At 45.4% G+C, this 20,810-nt stretch overlaps 1 protein-coding gene across 7 annotated transcripts in view; it reads left to right on the top strand.

Annotated features, from left to right (window-relative positions):
- LOC121611339 (collagen alpha-1(XXIII) chain-like) overlaps positions 1–20,810 on the top strand; it is a 116,482-nt gene that overhangs the window by 72,193 nt on the left and 23,479 nt on the right. For 5 of the 7 annotated variants that reach the window (XM_041943847.1, XM_041943851.1, XM_041943852.1 and 2 more), the window contains exons 3-5: positions 11,228–11,272; positions 14,337–14,344; positions 15,384–15,410. In XM_041943847.1, coding sequence (XP_041799781.1) covers positions 11,228–11,272; positions 14,337–14,344; positions 15,384–15,410 — 80 coding nt within the window. The remainder of the gene's footprint in view (positions 1–11,227; positions 11,273–14,336; positions 14,345–15,383; positions 15,411–20,810) is intronic. The other 2 variants (XM_041943849.1, XM_041943850.1) reach the window with 1 other exon arrangement.

The following is a 20,810-nucleotide window of genomic DNA, read 5'->3' as shown; positions in this document are numbered from 1 at the left end:
TATTTCTTGTACTGATGTATCATTTTACCCACAACACCCGTTAATCTGAGAGTCCGGCTCAGTCCAAGAACCTGTCCTTTGGTCGTTATGACCACAAGCGGTTTTCTTCCACTTGGCCTTGGCCAGGCGAGAACTGAAACCTGAATCTAGCCGCTTTAGTGCAGCACATCAGGGTGCCTTCAAGCCTTGATTAGTTTTTGGGTTGGGCTGGGGATGGGTCTGCTCCTCATTCCTTTTGGCTCAGTGAGAAGGGTTGTTAAATGATGTTCCCTCTGATATCTTACCTCAGTAAGTGCTTTTATTGCTGAACAGGCAGATTCAGATATACAGAACCTTCTTTTCCTCCTTTTTCCACTGCTGTTGGCGAGCTTAAGAATGAGGGAGTTTGGATTTTGGGCCAGCAGCAGCTGAGGTGGCTTGGCAGCAGACAGGTACAGAGCTGGAGGCTGGTCAGTGTTCATAGTGGGTGTAAGGAATAAATCCCATTACATCAAATAGTAAACATACGTCTGGAGCAAATTGAGGTGACGTGACTGACTTTGGATGTGGCTTTAGATGAGCGTGTGTTGAGTGAAATGAGCTAAATGATGGCTTGTGCGTTGCTCCCTCTCTGCAGCTGTGGTCCACTATCTTTCGCCTACGTGCTCCACCTTGACCCTTATGCAAGGTCACCGCCTCATGAGCGCTGACGCAGAGATGCGATTGGCCAACAGCGAATGAATGGCACATACCTCTGTCACGCGCTCCCAGCTGTGTTTAACTTTCATTACTGCGCACGAAGCCTATCAGACATATCAGCTGTGTCAGCCATCTATTACAGTCGCAGCTGCTGTCAGGCACACAAACTAACATAGCTTCAGACACACACCCTCTGCACGCACAAGCACACACACACACACACACTGTAAATACCATCAGGCACAAATCCATACAGCAGAGGTCTGTCAGACAGAGCCATCTGCACAGATAAGTGCAAAACTTCAGATACCATGACGGATATTTATTGAAGTTGATGTTATATATTGCCGGTACATGAATGGTTGAATGTAAACTCACAACAGACTGTAACATCAGACTGATCCCAGTCTATCACCGACTGTGTCAAAGGCTCGACAGCCATGCCAGCCATGCTCTGACCCCAGGAACCCGAGCAGGTGATCGCGCCAAATATGGAAGCCACCAATCGGATAAAGTGACGCATGACCTCCTCCCATAAAGTTCACACTGGGGCAAGTCTGCACCTGCCTCAGGAGCGGCTTCACAACACAACACAACACACACACAGACTCACAGCGCTGTCCCCTGAATCACGCTGTATTGAAAGGGGACATGGGTTGTGTTACATCAGTAGCATCCAGGCACAGAGAGCGAGGGACGTTCAGAGAGCCCGCGTTGGTGGCATCGTATCTCCAGGCACTGTGAAACTATATCCTCCTCATGCACACCTGCATGTGTAAGTCTTTGAAATAAACAGATGATCATCTTTAAAAGAAGCGGTTGATGACCCTCGTTTTGAGATCCCAAAGAGTTTATGAGTGATCACAGAGGCAGCAGCGCTGACGTAAGTGACACGCGGTGTTCATGTCCCGGCAGGCTGCGGCCGCTGCTCGGATGACGCGATGCTGTCGTCTGTTGACAGTGATGTAGTCAAGTTGAATTTCAGCCAAAATTTCACATTTTCACCTGTTCATTGTGGTTAGATATTGAAGCTGCAGTACCAACCAAAAAAATCTCATCTTTGATGAGATATTTTATTATCAATACAAGGTTTTCATCGAAGCAAATGATTATATTCCCCAAATACTGTGATTATGGAATTAAAGGAAGTGCTGATTTTGTATCAGTACCCATTTCTGGAAACAAACAAACACATCTTGTCTCCCACAAGAGTTTCTTGCTTTCTTCCAGCACCTGCACTTAATTGTTTGTTTTGTTATTTTGGATTCTGAATTGCATTTGTGAATTACACCTCAACCAGAGAGCCAGAATATATCGTTTCACACCAGTGCCGAGGTGCTGATGTTTGATCTGTCTCACAGAGACACAGTGCGCCTGTTTGTCCTCTGTGTGTGTACGTATAGTTTGACTGAGCCAAGATCCCGGACTGAGCTGTATTCGCTCCTTTTCCAAATTTTCTCGTTGATTACTCCAAGAGAAATTTGTGTTACAGTTTAGAAGATAGCATCCTGTCTGTTAAACGCTGGCCCACGATGTTCCAGACTTCATACTGCTTGTTCACCCGCTTTGGCGCCGCTCCACATTATCAATCACATCCTTGCGTGATTGGCCGGTGTCCACTGATTCCACATTAACGTTGATTCTCAGCCATCGAATCTTGAGCCACATGTATCACCTGGCGTTGGAGGGTCTTTGCTTGAGCCAGAATGGGCTGGCAGAGAGGAGGACTGAGTGCTGACACATGATGAGCACCAGACCAGATACAGCAGAGTACTGGCACATAGTGGATGGATCAGGTATGCAGGGCTGGCGGACTGATGGCGGTCATGACTATAGAGACTATAGTGGTGGTGGTGAGGAAGAGGCACTAGGACATGAAAATGAAGTAAGGTTTAGCTGGAAACAGGAAAGTTATTAATACTCTGGCAGGTTGTTTACATGAGTAGAGCCCACACATATCTCCTCATCTGTTTATTTTATGTGCACCTTTCTGGGAAGGTGATACATGTAATGTCATTTCAAAGAGAAGGCATGCCTGCAGACGTCCATTGCGGGTAATGACCAGTCGGACCTGTCGTGTTTAACGCCCCTCCTCTCCTGCATCACGCCACACCAAGTCACGACTGTTGTGACTACCTGCACCATGTTGCCCATTACTCATGAACCACCGGGCGTGCAGCGTCCACACAGGCTGTTATTAGCCTGTCTGTTTCAGGTGTGAGAGAAGAGGAGAAAGAAACCAGAACAGGGAGCTAGCTTAGCGAAAGGGCTAAGGGCACAAGGGGTGAGACACCTATGAAAAATGAGAGAACTAATAGAAATAATGGTGGAGATTTAAATTTGATTTCACTCGGCAGAAATTGCACGAAGAACCAGGGCTGGAATTTGTTTGGTTTTTTTTGTTTTTTTTTTTAGGAAAGTCGAAGGAAAGGCAGAGGGTTTCTTTCCAGAAAATCGGTTGGGATTAAAGAAGGCTGGAATAAAGCTCCCTTTTGAACTTTCACACCATGTTTCCTCAGCCATGGCCCACACATTGTCTTCTGTTACAGCCACACACACACACACACACACACACACACACAAATGCTGCAGTTTTCAAGTCATGGTGATTAGTGCACTTTTCTCTTTATTCCTTTCCACTCGGAGACCCGCCCCCGCTCCCGCCATGCCCAGCTCTCCGGTTTTGCTCTAACACGTTCCAGAACGGCAAACTAGAACCACATTTTATGAATGAAGAAGGGATTCAAAGATAAAAGGGCATTTTATCGTGTTACAGACCACCATTCGACATAGACTGGCACTGGACGAAACCGACACTTCAAAATATCCATGTCAAATTACCGCCGCGGACACTGATGCTGCGGACGTACGTCACATTAAAGGCTCTGGTGCTTTTATCTTGTGTTAAGTGCATTTAAAGGAAGTCTGGCACTTTGGATGTTCAAGGCTCAACCTTGCCATGTTAAGGCCCTTGCTCCTTCAGGTGACCCATGTATTTTCTTAATCCCCACTCTACCTGTTTGCCAGTGTGTGTTAACCCTCGTGTTTATTCTCCCTGAGGACTGGATTTCACACTTCCAGACTTCTTGGAAGTCCTCACAGCCCCGATCTGATCCGATCTACAAACGTAACCCTTATTCTCACCTAGACGATGCACCAGTGGCGGCTGTCCCCTTGCCTCCAGGCACGTCACCCATTCGTTATGGGACTCACTGCTACCCACATCTGAGGTGAGGCGATTGGTCACAGGGGGTTTGTCAGTAAGTGTGTCACTCAAATCACATATGGTCGAACAGCTTCCAATAGAGTAACATGAAAAATGTGCAGGTATTTCTCTCTCCACGCTGAAGCCGTTGAGGATGGGCGTGTGTGTCGAGGAGCTGGGGTTGTTCAAGTGTGTTTGTTCGCTTAAAATCCTCCCGAGTACCCAAATTCCAGCGTCTGTGGTTACAGTCCTAACTAATGGAAGTACCACCCAGGAGCCTCCCATACACGCCAACATGTCTAGCGTCAACAAACACACATCTGAGCGGGAGCGCGCACGCGTGTGATTCACTTGCCGTCGAGGAGGGTTTGTTTATCTGGGATCAACTCATTTAAGGCATCGTCACGCATGGGCCGCCTTTCCAAAAAAAGAACGCAGACGCGCTTGTATTAACATGTGCTCATAACATACTCCAAACACCCACACGCTCAACATTTTTCAGGAGTTTCCTGCAGTGTTTCCCAAAACACAGACCTGTGTGAACGTAGCTTTCGGTAACGTTAAGGCTTCTTACTGGGCGAATATCATACTTTCATTTCATCATTTATATTTAGCCACAAATTTGGCCACAGTGGCTGTTATTCATCGGTTTAATGAGTGTGTTTAATGTTTAGGCCGTGATTATCTGAAGGAATGTGTCCTGACCTGGGTGGCCCACCACCTCAGCTGAACAGTCAGATTTTCAATGCTCACACTGCCTTTTCTGCCTCACTCTGAGCCCTGAAACACAGCTGGTAGCACCTACAGACAAAGCTTTTGTCTCCTGGCTGCTGAACTTTGGGCGCTCCGGTCCACTTTGTTGTGATCTGCTCTTATTTGCTGTGCTCGGCTGATCCCGGCGGTGTTTTGCTGGGGCCCTCTCGTTGTTTTGACTACATCTGTCTCTCTGTGTGGGGGGGCGGGCCCGTCTCCGCCATCTCTTCTCATTAGCTGTGACACACAGTGACTGCCAAGGCAGCCTTTCAACACCAGCCTGCCACTCAACGCAAACCACCTGTTGGATGCACAATGTGGGGGTCTCCTTTGTCCCAACCTATGCATATTCACTTGGTATTGTAAACACATAATCACACCAAGAACACAAGTGAGTCGTCAGAAATTATAGAAACCCAAATAAAGCCAGGCATGATGAGCTTTTCATAGATGGAGCTCATTACGACCCAATGAGACATAAACACCTAAACAACCCTCCAGCGGTGAGAGCATGCATACTTACCACACACACACGGGTTTATAGCAGCGTCGCTCAGCCCCGGCAAAGCGTGTCAAGACAACTACATGCTGGTCGCACTCGCATGGGCATGAAAAAGGCATCCATACCATGACGCAAACACACTCTCAGACAGCCTCTGCAGAGAAATCCCCTCTGCAAGCACGCAATATTTGACACTGAAAGTAAAACAGGAAGGTCGTCTCGGTACTGTTCTCGCCTGCTTATTTCCCAATCACGGGTGACCTTTGCAGGAGTGTTCACTGTCTCTCTCAGCACATTTCACCTGCCACGCCGGTGAGGTATAGTCCAAACTAGATGAGCACACACACAAGACTTCATGATAATGATGTGTTTGAGGTTGTGGATTTAGACACCATAGAAATATCCAGGGACCAAAATATTAGAGATGATGACTTCTTTTAATTGAAAAAAATACTCACATTCACTTTCTGTTTCTAAAATCTGTGTAGGAAATATGCGTGCATTTATTACAGCCAGTACATTGCTGCTCTGAATGACAGGTGGTGGTTTATCAGCTTTGAGATATTGAACCATTTGCTGAACTTGCCTCCTTCTGGCATCAATCACTACAAACAGCCAATTTTTTTGTCAGTTTGAGAAACTTAACCCAAATGTTTGGTTTGTTTTATAAACTTGATACTTCTTGGCTTTTACTTATTCTATAATTATTGCTTGTAAACATGATTCTGAAGAAAATGAAGGATTACTTCAGCTAGCAGTCCCAAAGACAAAAGTTAATCCATTAAATGTACTAATAATGTAAAGTCAGCTTTATTATAAAAATAAATGATGTAATTGGTGTTGACAGTACTTTTTATGCAGCACTACCCTCCCAAATCCAAAATTAGTCTATTACGATATAAGTTGTTAGAGTTGTACAACTTGGTCATACAAGGTGAGTTTTAATCAGGTCATAAGAAAATGGAACAAATATTTCTTTTTGACGTTGTTGCACAAATCACAAATGTGACGATGCGATATGAGGAACATTTTCCGTGATATGTCGTACATTTAGTGTTTAATGGCCGCATCTGGTGCAAAAGGTGAGCAAAAGACACAAACACTGATATTATGGGTTCATTTAAACACCTTGCACACATGTGGTGCAAATCCACATCTCTAGCATGTGAAGACTAGGGATGAGGTTGGGTCACAGGTAAGAGGCTACATGGATATGACCCCGTCTGAGCCACTGAACCGGGCCTGACCCAGGACAGGAGAGACGCCGGGCAGCTGGAGAATGAATCACCAGCATGTGAATCACATCCGCTGTCTTTCTCTCTCTCTGTTGCTGTTTACATCTCAGCATGTGTCCTCCATCTTATTGGAACGAAAGTTGGACAAACACAGGGAAACGCTGACGGATCAGGAGACAGTTGGGAAGAAGTGGTTTTGGTTCAGACGAGGAGGATTAACAGCTGTCCCCATTTGCACAAAGACGAGAAGGACCAAAGGTCCAAACAATCATATCTCAAGATCAGAAAACATTTTTTATGATTGCGACTGACTTAAACATCTCATTATGAGCAAATACATTCATTGACAAATATTAAAACAACTCAATTTGTAATTTCAGACAAATGCTGTTTATAAGCAGCAACTCTTGAGGCAAAATGCTGCATTCTTTGTCTGCAGTTGTATAATAAAAAGCTGTCTCATGAGCATACGTATCAAAGAGCCATTAACTTTAACTACTTTGCTCTTTGTCTTTATGTGTGGACAGCTGCATACAGACACCTCCAACCTGATCGTAATTAAAGGAGACATTAAATCTGCCACTGGGATTTAAAAGAAAATACCATTCAGAAGGTTGCCTGCAGCTAACATGGAAGCAAGAAGTTAACCTTCTCTACTTACACCCTTCCTCTTCACCACCCCACCCCACCTTCCTCTTCTTCAGAATTAAATTTTCCCCTCTCGCAGGAGCAGTATTGGGGGACATGCAGCAGAGGAGGAGTGAATGGGTGGAGAGGTAGATGGATAGATGGATGGATCTAAGTCCTGCGGTTGTGTGTACAGAGTATCACATTCTGCTATTTTCATTTGGCTCTTTATTGCTCCCAGTTGTTGGGTTAAACAGAATGGGGCCGAAAAAGTAGAGGGTGGGAAGGGTGGGGGTGGTCTGCTCCACCAATCCTGCGCTTTGTTCCCTGGAAGCACTTTGTTTGCGAGAAATGTCACAGTAGCTAAATCAAGCCGAGCCAGGGCTATGAGAAACAGACAGAGCAGATGGAGGACGGAAGGGAGTGTGTGTGTGTGTGTGTGTGTGTGTGTGTGTGTGTGTGTGCTGTTGAGGTGGTGTAGATTCAGGGAGCATATTGAGATACATTTGGTAACATTTGCTGTGGAATTGTTGCCCTAAATGTTTTGAAAGAAGAAGAAAGAGTGAGAGAAAGTGAAAGAGGGAGGCTGCGGTCTCTAACGCGCGGACATACTTTCAACCAGTTGATGGAGAAATTGCTTCTGGCTGCGCTCAGGTCGATTGCACTTGTCAGCAGGAACGCTGAATATGCTGTGGTGTGTGCATGTGAGTCTTCATTGTGTGTGTCTGTGCCTGCGTGCGTGTGTGTGAGCTCACACACAGGTTTGTGATAAGTAGGGGTCTCCCTCGAGTCGCTGCCTAAAACATCCCACGTAAGGAACGATGAAGGATGCTGAATCCAGGCAGAGATCCGTGTGTGTGTTGTGTCTCAGTCTCAGCTTTTTGACATTCTCACACACACACACACACATAAACACACTTAGAGTCCTGAGCGGTGACTGCTGGCTGGCTCCGACTTTACACCGCGTGCTTTCCAGCCCCGACATATAGAGAAGGAGTTTAGGGTCAGCTTGAGATACAGATGCTTCAGGCAAACATGTACATAAAACTACCCGAGTTCAAATCCAGTTCACTGCAGTGTGTGTGTGTGTGTGTGTGTTATCATGCCGTTTCCAGGGAACTCTTTACATGCTAATATTCATATTCATGACAGCTGATGGGGGAGCAAGCCCGCCTGTGTCCGGCGCTGTCCCTCAGAGAGATCTATGCGCAGGATGTGGTTTTCGTTCTGAACTCTCTGACATTTGTGGAGGTCCGTATTTCTTTCTTTGGGGCTTTTTCAACACCTGTAACAGTGAAGGACGGCCTCCTCGCTCGCCACTTTGTCCCCCCGTCTTCGCACGTCTTTTTTTATCTCCACCGCCTGCTCCTTCGGCATCCTCCCATCTGCTTTACATTGTAAGAAACAAGTGATGGCTCTGAGAAGGAGCTTTGTTTTGTCTTTGAGTTGTGCGCCCGTCTTTTGATGTTGATAACCTTTGACCTCCAGAGAGAAAGAAGGAAAAGGAAGTCAAATTGAAATTAAAACATGATCCTCCAGTTTCTCTTTTTCTCTCTCTTCACATACATGCTGTTTCTATTTTGGTGTGCTTGTGCGACATTTTCTGACCCTGGTGTGCCGCCGCAACACAGGAAGACAAGACTGACACCTCAGTCACGTCATGTGTCTGTGTGTGTGTTTATGTGGGCTGTGTGTGTCCACTGCTCTCTCCTGAAATAGGAATCTGAGCTATTTCCACACTTGTACACACACACACACATACGCATACACTTTGCTCTCCAGTGTTGCTGTTTTTCCCATTAATTCCTCCAGTCAATCCAGTCATACATCAGCTTGCCATCGCCCACCTCCACTCTGCCACTCAGGGCCAATCACACGCCCACGTTTCAGTCACTCTGACGCCCGCTCCTACAGCGTTTTGGCAGCCAACCTGTCGACATGCCAACGGCTCCCTTTTATGTCTCAAGGCCTGAGGTAGCTCAGGCACGGCCCCTGGTGACCCATATCTTATAATGTATACCCTCGTTTGAGGAGGCACTTTAAATGGCCAGTGACCATGTTGTACAAGGATTTTTACGGGACTGTGAAGCCATCCATCCATCCACACTGACTCGCTTCAGCTGTTTTTTTGTGACCTGCCATCTTTCATCCTCCTGCAGCATAGCTTCCTCTCTGTCCCTCCCATTTCATTTTTCAAACCCAATGTCTTCCCCACCCATCCCACCACTCCCTTACACAATCCCTTGCCCTCTCTGCACAGGCCTCGGCCGTCAGCAGAAGAGCTCCACAATGCTGTTTATGGCAGCGGGGGCTGAAGCAGGGCCCACTATGGAATATGGAGAGTATTAATATAAATGCAGCAGCTGGCAGAGTGTGTGTGTTAGCTGGCATCTGTGTCTGAGGTTTTCACGGTGTAGAGGTGTTAAATTATTTAAATTGTTCAAACACAGATTTTAAATGAGAGTCAGTAGGTGCACAGCTGAACTCATTCTCCGTTGTTACGTTTTAAATGGTTTCCTCTGGTTGCCAATGCAGTCTGGCAGCAGCTACAGATGGCAAACTGAATCAGATCAAGAACAAGAAACAATAGATTTAAAATTCTGGTTCAGCGGGTCACTCAAGACTGGGCCAGTCTTTAACTTGAGCACAGGCAACAGTTGCCTCTTTTTAATCTCTCTCTTAAATCCTTCAATTTCAAAAGTCATTAATAGCGTGCTGCTGCTGCGTAAAGGAGGGAAAGGAGGATGAAAGTGGGAGAGGTAGACATGAGGAGGAGGTGGAGGAGCATGATTGAGCTCTCTTTGAAAGGGCTGGCAGAGTCAGGAAGTGATTAGGCCACTACAATAACCCCAATAATGACAATAGGGAAAACATGTCTGCAGCCACAACCACTTAGCATCAGGACCAGCACGCGGTATGGTTCCCATTTCATTACAAGAGCAGGACTGAGTGTGGGAGGACGGGCACGTGGAAAGAAAGAGAAAGAAAGTGAGGCGTTACCTGCAGGAGAGTTTCAGGCCACGGAGAAGCAAGCTGAAGGTTTAAGTTGCTGTCGTTGCAGCTGTCAAGCCTTCTTGCCTTCCGTGCAATATCTGCAGTTTACAGTGATGTTGGCAGACTTAGCTTTACAAATTCTCATAAATGCTTGAAACAATGAGTCTTTGATTGCACACAGCAAGCTTTTGCCAACTGAATTGACAGCTGCAGCTAGCATCATCAGCCTCTTACTGTTCGACTTCGGCTGACCTGTTGCAGTCATTCTGTCGCACTAAAAGACGGAGCCAGCATCCCGACCTGCTGATGATCAGTGTGGAGGTGGAAATAAAGGATCAGAACTGTCCTCATACTGCAGGGAGGAGCAGTTATGGTTCTTACATAACCCATAACTGCACAAGACAATCTACTTAGCTGATGATGTGTGTGGAAGTGACTCCACTTATGCATTACTTATGCTAATGTTGGCAGCGTTGTTGTCTTTTTGAAAGTCTAAAAAATCAATTTGAATGCAGATTATCAGTCTTACTACAGCACTGTGCACACAGCTTCAACATGTGGAGAATCCAAAGCTTGACAGGCCGAACATTAAAGTAAACCAAAGAGGAGGGGTGGATGATCTTTCTGGGCCTTGGGCAGAAACCTGTGTTTTTGGGGTGTAGTTAATGGCACCATCTCTTACAACAACACCACTGACGCAAATCAGCAGCAGTGGAGAAATGATTCATGGTCTAGTAGCAGCATGAGGTCTGAGGCTCTAGTTCGGCCCTCTCTCTGGCCACATCATCTCCTGGTTTCGCTACAGCCCCTCCTGCTGTTTCTCACAATTTTACCAGATTTCTCCATCAACAGCCAAAATCGCTTTACCACAAAGGTGGTACCAGCTGCGTCAGAGGACGGAGGCTGGATGAAGCCCAAGTAATGAGGAAGGGGTCTGATGAACCTAGTGTTCAGCCAAACATGCCTGAAGGTCCAGCTTGTTCAGAAATAAAATCATGCAGCGCATTTGGATCTGGATCTTTGCTCTCACTTTGTTTTCATTTCTAGCATCTGATCGGTCCTCGCTTCACTTTCTGTCTGATATTTTAGCACGATGCCAGCTCACACAAACGTAAAGCCAGGCACAACACATGACAAACGGCAGTTAAACAGCGAGTGATGCTCCGTTGTTCTCTACTCATCCCTGCAGTGTTGATTTGGGGGATTTACCGCTCTGTCTGTGTGTTTCCACAGGGCCTCCAGGGAAGCGTGGAAGGATGGGAAGAAGAGGGGAACCCGGTAAGTGACGCCCACCACCTGCTCTGTTTGCTCATTCCTCCCTCCTCTCTTTTCCTGGAAGACACTCTTTCTTCATGTCTGTCACCACTCTCGCTTCCTCCCACATTCCCTCTCTTTTCCTGGTTGACTGAATAAGTTCGAGGGCTTGTAAAAGCAGCGACCCGTGAGTCAGGCCGGTGGATGACGGGCCGCAGTTGGCCCTTCTCCCCGTCCCTCGCTAAATGCGCCGACACAACGCTAACCTTGCCCATGTGGCTGCGCTAACTTTGCCCAGATGTCAGTCGTTCTCTCAGAGCGGTAGCAGCTGCAGTAGTACGGCCCTAATGAGACTCTCCCTTGCCAACATCGCTACCCGCCATTATTGTGCTGCTTTTTTTTCCCCACGCAGACCGCAAAACACTCATCGAGGAACCAAAACAGTGCCGAGACATAACTCTTGTTACGCCAGAGGTCGTCATGACAGATAGAGCGGATGTTCAACAACATTGAGTCATGTTCCTTTTAAATGGCTTTTATTAAGTGTTGACTCCACCAAATTGTGGCGCGACGCTCTCAGACGATTTTTATCAAAACCTGCAGGACTGGAGCTGTTCTGCAGGAAATGTGTCAGATGGGAAAACTTCGGATCTGGTTGTGAATCATTATTGTGAATTTTTAGTAGATGAGACCTGCTCCTGTGACGAGGACAAATCACCAGTAGCCTTTACTGCTCTGCTTTAGCGCACCAAGATGCTTCATTTGGAGTTATTAAAGCAGTGTGATGTATTTGAAATCAGTTTTTGCAAGCTGCTCTTTCAGTTTACTTAACATAAATTTACAATGTATAATGATGAGCTGTTTCAAACACTAATCCCACTATCCCAACTTTGTTTTCTGCTAAAGAACAAGGCTGTAAAAACTTTATATTTTCTTTATTGAACTTTCTGACCCGGCAACTCTGTGGCTCCGAGCCCACTGATTCCTACTGAAGGCATGAATTTTTAAATACAGGTCACAAATATATAGTTCTATTTTAAAAAGGCTCGGTCACTTCCTCTAACAGCCAAGCACTGTCGTTTTTAGCAGACGTTACTCAAACGGGGAGTTAAAGTTGTATTTGCCGGGTTTGATTATTGGTTGGGATTATTTACGGCAGCATGACAGTATGTGGGATTGACCCAGTGCAACGCTGTGGCTCACTGATGTGCTTTTAATCGTTTCTGGACAACAATGGTGGCTGGTTTTGGTCTTTTCATGGATTTGTTGACAATAAGAATAATATAGGCTTCCACCGCACTTTTCTCTTAGCTATCCAGCTACCTCTTGGTCAGTATGGATTAGGAAAATCCCGCTGAGCTTTGTGATGCTTTCAGGCGATCACCAGGACCAGTGTTTTTCATCAGGGCGGTATTTATTTTCAACCTCTCGGTCTTTCGGAGGATTATCATTACGAGAAGGCTCGCTGTTGAGGTTTCGTCCAAGATAGGACACTCATTGGCTGTTTGTTGCAGGATGGCCTGTGTCTGAAAAGGCCGATGTGGTCCTGTTTACGTCGCCTCTCTTCTTGTTTAGTTTTGCGTCCGTCCTCACATTGCAGCCCGGGTTATGGAGCGGGGGTAGGTGGCATGGAGAGGATGTTGCGCCATCCTCTCGCCGAGGACGACTTTTTACGAGACCAGAAGAGGTTTTTCTCATTCTATCGGAGAAACAAATGAGAGTGGCGAGAAGAAACCAAAACACAAACCTGAATAACAGGAAAGAGGGCAGACAGAGTAGTTAAGCAAATGTCCCCTTGTCTCCTCCATCAACTCTCGCCATTTTTTTTCCATTTGTTCTTTGGCTTGTTTTCCTTTTCTCTTCTGTTCGTGTTTCTGTCATTCCCTCTCTCTCTCTCTCTCTGTCTCCACACTTTCACACACCTGTCTGAAGTTCAATAGTTAAAGCTGCTCTCACTGCCTGGCTGTGTAACCAGCGTGCAGTTGTTTACCTATCTGGCGTCTAGACACAGCTAAACTTGAGTGACTTGGTCTTCATGCCTCATAAACTCCAACACCTCTCTCCTCTTCTTTCCCTCAGGCCTTCTAACAACAACCACCTTCACGTTTTCATCCCTCTTTCTCCTCCTATCGTCCCAGAAAATGCCCTTTCCCTCGACTCAGACAGCCAACTTCCAGGCTCACATAGATTCTGGTCACGTTGGCGGGACGTTTTGTGTGTTTAAATAGTAACAAAACACCACAAATATCCCACTTTTCTCCCAGAGGAGAGTCTGTTTTCAATCTTGAGTTTATGTAGATGTTCAGTGTTGCGTCCATGCTAATGAGCTGTCCAGTGCCAGAACTGCAGTGGTGGCGCTGCTCCAAATTGTGCCATAGACTGTAATTGAGTTATCAATCACATATCAGCATCGTGATTGGTTTTAAATTTAGATCAGATAAATTTAAACCAATCACCAATGTAAAAGCTTTTAATGACAAAATAATACATTCACTTTGTTGGGGTTTATTAGTGGCCTTGGACTTTGAAGAGAGGGTTTCTTTTTTTAAGACTATTCGATTAAGACCAAGACCACTGAGAACGAGGAGTCCTTTGATCATTACTGTTGTTTTTGGTTAGAATAACCATGAAAAGCAGAGAGCACTTTTTGTTGCTGAGGCACAACATCAGGGCATTTCAATCAGATCTGAAAGTCTGCCCCGGAGAAATCTCAGAGACTTGTATATACTTACACAGTTTGCCAGCAAACCCCGACCCCCCCTCTTGTCCTATGCCTCGTCTTGACATGACTTCATATCGTAATACAAAAAACACGGCCCATTATCCAGAAGTCTGTTTATCATAACAGCTGCACCGCAAACTCCATTTGCTGCGGCACTAATGAGCTTGTTCTATACCATATCTAGGTGGTTAATTACAGTCATCATCTAACAAACCGCATTGCATGTGCAGTTTTTCTGTTGCGGACCACTCTTCCGAGGAATTGATTGTTGTACAAACCAGAGGTTGCTCTAACTCACACACGCTGTGCTTCACTGGACATTTGGAGTTCATTTTCTAATGCCTGATTTCTCTTTCTCTGTTGCAGGACCTCCTGTAAGTACAATATCATCTCGTCCAGGTAGTATCAAAATCAACTGATAAGATATTGAACATAGAGCTGTTACAGTACTTTTCCTCTGGCATTAAACGTGCACACACACACACACACACACACACACACAAATCGATATATTATCCTTCACTGTGCAAGCTATGGTTTTCTCCACAGCAGTAAAACATGGACGCAGACAGACAAACTGTCACAGACTCAGCCACACATGTGCATCCACAGCACACAGCAATAAACGGACCACCTGGGAGCTGTGTGTGTGTGTGTGTGTGTGTGCTTGTATCTGTGTGTGTTTCACGATGGTTAGAGAGCAATGGATTGTTAGCAGCGAGTTATTCTTCTCTGTGGGGCTATAACTCCTGCAGTCACACACACACAAACAGCAGATAAAACACACATACACAAAGTCGTGTACTAACTGGATACCGCTGCTGCCTTCAGCTTTGTTTTTGTTTTGTTTTGTTTTTTGTTTTATTTAAAATTAAATGTTGCGACCTGGCTGGAAAGAATGACCCATTTCTGATTATATTTTTAAAATTCTGAGATCAGGTTTTTGGTCAGGTGTTGCTCAGAGGGGCAACTGCTCTGAAACACACCAGAGCGTTTTTCCAAAAATAATCGAGCGGAACAGCGTGATATTTTTAAAATCCAAGGGATGGTTTTATTGGAGAAAACTGTCCGTGCAGCTGGTTTACACTAAGCGTGCTTGAAACGATTTCTTTTCCTGAGAACACCCAAAGTCCAGCCTCTAGCCCGAGAGTCACCGGCTGTTGCACCAATTAACAGTGCAATTAGTCTGATTCAAGTCTATCAGCTGTAGTAATTTAATTCATTCACAAACCAAAGTCTTTGTATGAACCAGTAAAAACTGGATCATGATCCTGTGTATCATTTAATACTTGCCCCCTTTAGAATAAAGTGTGCCAGATCATGTGATACATATATACAGCGTGTTGTGTGCAGCTGTTGGTTTCTGTTCTAACCTGTCTCAATGCTTCATGCTTTAATCTCTAACCTCACCAGGGCAAATCTGGACGGGATGGATACCCGGTAAATTTGATTTATTATTTATCCTGTCACTCTTCAATTCACCCAATCAAGTCTGTTTTCTCTCTGGGTTTTTTCCTCTGTTTGTTTCCTCCTCTGCTTCCGTTGAAGAAATTACATTCGCTCTAATCATCGCCTGTTTCCTTGCCTCTTCTTGCAACCTACAACATTTGCTTCTTCACCAGTGATGTATCCTGCCCCATGGCTCAGAAGTGACTCACATACAAAGACAGTTGTGTTTAAACACACGCAGACGTATGACTGTCAAGAGTGCTGCGATTTCTTCTCCCATAGGCGGTTTGAAGCGTTACAGCTAACTGGCTGCAGAAAACAGTGACATAAAACATATTGAGCGCACCTGTGAAAATGAGTAAACATGAAGAGCAATAAACACAAAGATACGATCAGTAAACATAAGCCGCAGGAGTGTAAACCTTACCAGTGAAAATGCAAAACATTCATCCACGAGGCTCAAATCATAGCCCCCAGCTTTTAAATGGGCTTTACTGATGTTTGAATAATACAACTGTGTACATCCAAAACTACTGAGTGCAAAGCAGATCAGTGATTTCCACCAGAGCCGTGCGGCGCCACAGGACTGAGAGTCAGCTCTGGCGTTATCCAGAGATACAGCGGCCTCTTGTGGCTGGTCAGACTACTGACCCTGTCCACAGCTGCTGGGATAAAAACGGCTCATGGCTCTGTTGCTGATTTGTGGTTCAGCCATCATCAAATTGTCAGCGTCTAATACAGACACACGCCCTCACCGTTCGAGAGCTCCATAACTGGATGTCCTGCGTGGTGTGCAGTTGCACATGAAACATTAGCGCGTGCAGGGTCCTTGTGTTGCATGGTTTTTGTGACCCTCCTCTGTCTGGTTGCCATGGCGACCCACTTAGTGTCTCACTTGTGTCGTTACGTACGTTGTCTCACTGGGAATTCTTTGGGGAAGTGCATTGCCCATGGGGCTCGCTCCCAGTCAGATTCCCAGCCTGCCTGGCACTGCACGGCCCTCCTGACGGGAAATGCCTGCTGCTAATTACACACAGGTGGACCGTGTGCACGCTCTGTTTTTATTTGCCTGTGACTCTGTTCATCTCTGTCACTGTCTTCATCGCAAATCTCAAAGTTGTGGCACACTGCAGCGTTTTTAACTTTAAAACATCTGCTTAATTAGATGATGTATTGTTCTACATCAAAGCTGCATAATCTGGGTAATCCTTCACAGGCGAGTTATTGTAATGAAATCAATCCTTAAAGCTCTATCATTACACAGATGAAATAATTTTACAACCAGAGGAGCTCCGCTTGCTAAGTGCGAGAGGCAGCTTCCTGTTATGACGCGTACATGCAGGTATGATGAGTAAGGAAGCTGCCCATATGAAGTTACAGTGAAACAACAGTTGATTAATCATGCTGGCAATTAACATGGACAGCACATTATTTCATATAGCAGCAGCAGAGATGATCAAGTTCCAAAGCTCAAAAAGGGCCATTCTTCCTGTTGGGTAGAAGTGTTTGTGTATGTGTATGTGCAGATGTGTGTGAACTCCATCCAACCACCCATCGTTTATGTAGGTCTGTGTAACAAAGGCCAGAACTGTGGAAGTGGTCAGAGTGTGTGTGTGTGTGTGTGTGTGTGTCTCCGTATTTGCTACATAGTGAGGACAACAGAGTGAAGACATTTTTGAAAAGTGAGGACAGTCAGTCCGATCCTCACAACTTCAAAGGGCTGTTTGAAGGTTAAGACTTTGTTTTTATGGTTAGCTTAGTGTTAGCTTAGCATTAGGGTAAAGGTTAGGCATTTAGTCGTGATGGTTAAGGTTAGGAAAGGAGTTAAGGAATGCATTCTGTCAGTGAGGGTCCTCGCCAGGATAAACATACAGGTACCGCCTGTGTGTGAGTGTGTGATATGTTTTCACACCAATAGCATCTCTCACGTGGGCTCATGCTCATATGGAGAGGGCATGCGCACATCAGCGCAAATGAGTCAAGTCAGTTTCCAGAGAGCGCTGCAGTGCTGATTTGTGCCAGTGACTTGTGCCAGCAAATTTTCTTTATTCTCCCATTGTTAAAACAAACAGCCACATCGCCTTCCAGCACTTTTTGTCCTGCCCTCTTTCACCCCTATTATGTCCAACTGAAGCCTTTAACCCACAGCAGCTCTCTGACTGTACACATGAACACACAATTAACAGACTTAACGCAGCAATAGCTGTGGTGGACTTAAGTACATTCTCTCAATTTTGAGGTACTTGTACTTGTACTTGTGAGTATTTCAATTATCTGCTCCTTTTTTTAATAACTTTGCTTTGCAGATTGAAATTAACTACATAAAATACAACCAATGCAAAAGTAATGAGGTATTATTATAGGTTCAGATAAGGCTTCATTGATCTCTGGCTGAAACTCACCAGCTACCCGACATCATGAACACATTCATGCATCAAATATTATAAACCAATTATAAAACACCCACTTTTCTAAAATGGGCTTTTCTCCATAATGAATACATCTACTCTGTGTCTTAAAGTATACTTTGTTGCTAATGCTTGAATTTTACTTGGAGCAGAGTATTTCTACACTGTGGTACTGCTACTCTTACTTTAGGAAAATATCTGTGTACGTCTTCCACCACTGAATAATATTATATAAGCTGTGTTGGCCATTGTGTGAGTGTGCATGTGCTGAACTTGATTCAGGTGGCATACACATGTCTCACATTCATTAGGTTCATCAGACCAATGCATGCGGCGGTCCACTTCCATCGAAGCATTACTAATATGATAAACACTGTTAATGACATGCGGTTTGTGTGTATCTCATGCATAACAGTATGACAAGTGTGTATGCGTTTTTGTGCGTGCTGATGTATGTTTTCTCTCCTCATGTAACCCCCCGCCACGTCTTCCTGTCATAAATCACAGGCGAGGGGGTTTGAGTTTCAGAAAGGAGCCTTCCCACTGTCAAACAATCAAAGTCAGACAGACTGACAGGGCAGAGCAGAGGGGTAAACACACACCTACCCGCACTAGCTGATTATTCATATGCACAGTAACCAGCGTGCCCAGCTACTAGCGTGTTTATACGAAAGTGCCAGTCTGTGACAGGCAGCGGGCCTGGCTCAGCAGAAACAGGCCAAGGCCTCCATTGTTCAGCCTCCCAGGCCTCTAAGATTAAAGCCAGACAGACACCCAAAAACATGTCAGTAATTTTCTGTCCCAAACACACAGCGCTCTGGTATGCTTTATTGTGCTCTTTGGTTCTGGATGCAGACAGTATTTTTTTTTTTTAAAGAAGCAGATGCCATGTATCACAAATTTCGTTCGTGTAGCCCTGGCAAAGGGGTTTCGTCCCTGTGGAAGTAACTCGACACGAGGGGCTGAGGACTATTCAAAAGATGCTTGGTGGATCACTGGGAGAGAGGAAAAGATAATGACATCAAAGGATGCAGGAGAAGCAAGGGAAGCAGAACCAGGAGAGAGGGAAGGGAGCGCTCGCTCTCCCCGTCGCATAATCAAGCTCGCTGAGCCGAATGTGTGCGACACGTCGCTGCACCGCATGTGTTTCTAGCTGAGACGTCTGCTCTGATGTGCAGACACCAAGTTTTCACGCCGCATCCTCAACAATTACACCCTGCGGGATAATTACCAGTCTGCACCGTAGGGAGCACAATAAAGACAGCAAAGACACCCCTCGCCCTGTTTCATTGGGATTAAGATATGCAAACAGGCACACACACACAAACATAGACACAGACATATGCCCTCCTGCAGGCTAAGTTATTTTCCAGAAATGTGTTTAAAAGCCATCTAATCTGTGGGAATGCTGAGTCGAAGCTTCTTCTTTTTTCTTTTTTTGCCATCTGCCAGGGGACGCTGCAGGACGAGATAGCGATGTAGACGAGAAATACACACAAACAGCCACACACACACACACACACACACATAAAAAGGCATTATTTCATTTTCCCCCACATTCACTTGAGGTTTTGGTGGTGATCTCGGGACTATTTTCTCACTTTTTCTCAGCATTAATCTCCCGCTTTTTTTTCCCTTCTGTGCTCCTCTAGCCGTCCTCCTTCCTTTTTATTCTGTGGCCTGATCCATTTGTGGTACGAGATGAAGAGGTTTTAGTAGCGGCTTCTTTTTTTTTCCGGCCTGTTCTATTTTTATTTGAATTCCAGCTCTGTTTTCCCGCCTTACAGACTCATGACACTATATACTCGCACCACACTGTAGGTGCAGTGTAACAATGCAGCCGTACAGAAAGAAAAGCACAGAATATATTAAGGGCCACACATCAAAATCCAATTTCCGCTGGCTGCTGTGTTCCCGACTCTTATTCTTATTCATATAAACCCGACTGGCTCATTTTTCCCTTCCATTAAAAGTTCCCTCTGACCTCTGTTGCTGATTTAAGTAAGACTCGTATTTTCAACAGTCATAGAGGAGCTTCCTGGACTGCTGTATTGTTGCTTGAGTTATTCCCCCAGGTAGCTTTAATTCTTCTGGGTCTTATTTTAATCTAATATTGGACGCCAGTTAAGCAAGTATGGTCATGGAGGTTACAGTATCAATTAAATGCCAACTGTCAGCTGCCAGATATTAGATGCAGGGTTTTATTGTTAAGAATAAACCCTCTCTCTCTCTCTCAGACACACACAGTAATAGTAGCTACAGTTCACAGGCCTCTGTGTGGCTTGTTAGCGGCCATAAATCAGCCTGTTTTTTGCTCCAGTTCAGACTTTGCAGCAGCCGATGACCTCACCACGCACACCTCGTCGACTCATCCTGATGAGTCCTAAAGGAGCTGGGCCCCGATAAACGCTGCCAGATGCAGCGATATCACTGCACGCACACACAAACACACAGATACCAATGCATAGATCCAGAGACACAGAGGGGACACTCGCTAGGACATGTGTGGGCTCAGTCCGATTCTCACTTGACATGATAAACACAGCATTTAATTGAGTGGTGAAGCTACAGCCTCTCCTGTAGTGCATAGGGAAGTACAGAGCGTTATACTCTTCACACTTCTCAACTTAAGACAGTCATGGTGAAGTTATAGCCGTCCAATTGGTCCCACTCATTTGTTCCACCCCTGCCTCAACCACCCACTGCTGATTTCACAAGGGGCCCTAAATCAAACAGACATCAGGAGCCTCAAAGGCTTTTCTGCCAGACTTTTTATAAATCTTTTATACCGACTGACCGCTTAGGTTTTTGAGGAGAGTTTATAGCCACGCCGTCCCGTTGCAAGACTTACAAGAGGCAGCAAATGAGCGCATAAACTATTAATGAGAGCAGGTCCAAAGTGTCATTCCCTCTATCCTGCTTCTCCTCTTCCCTCCACGCTCATGTGCCTACTGTCCATCCATCAAAGCAAGCAGCGATGACA

Source organism: Chelmon rostratus, chromosome 9, assembly GCF_017976325.1.
Source record: "Chelmon rostratus isolate fCheRos1 chromosome 9, fCheRos1.pri, whole genome shotgun sequence".
In the NCBI taxonomy this organism is placed as follows: domain Eukaryota; kingdom Metazoa; phylum Chordata; class Actinopteri; order Chaetodontiformes; family Chaetodontidae; genus Chelmon; species Chelmon rostratus.
Note: the sequence above shows the minus strand (reverse complement) of the source record. Positions and strands in the feature narration are given on the sequence as shown.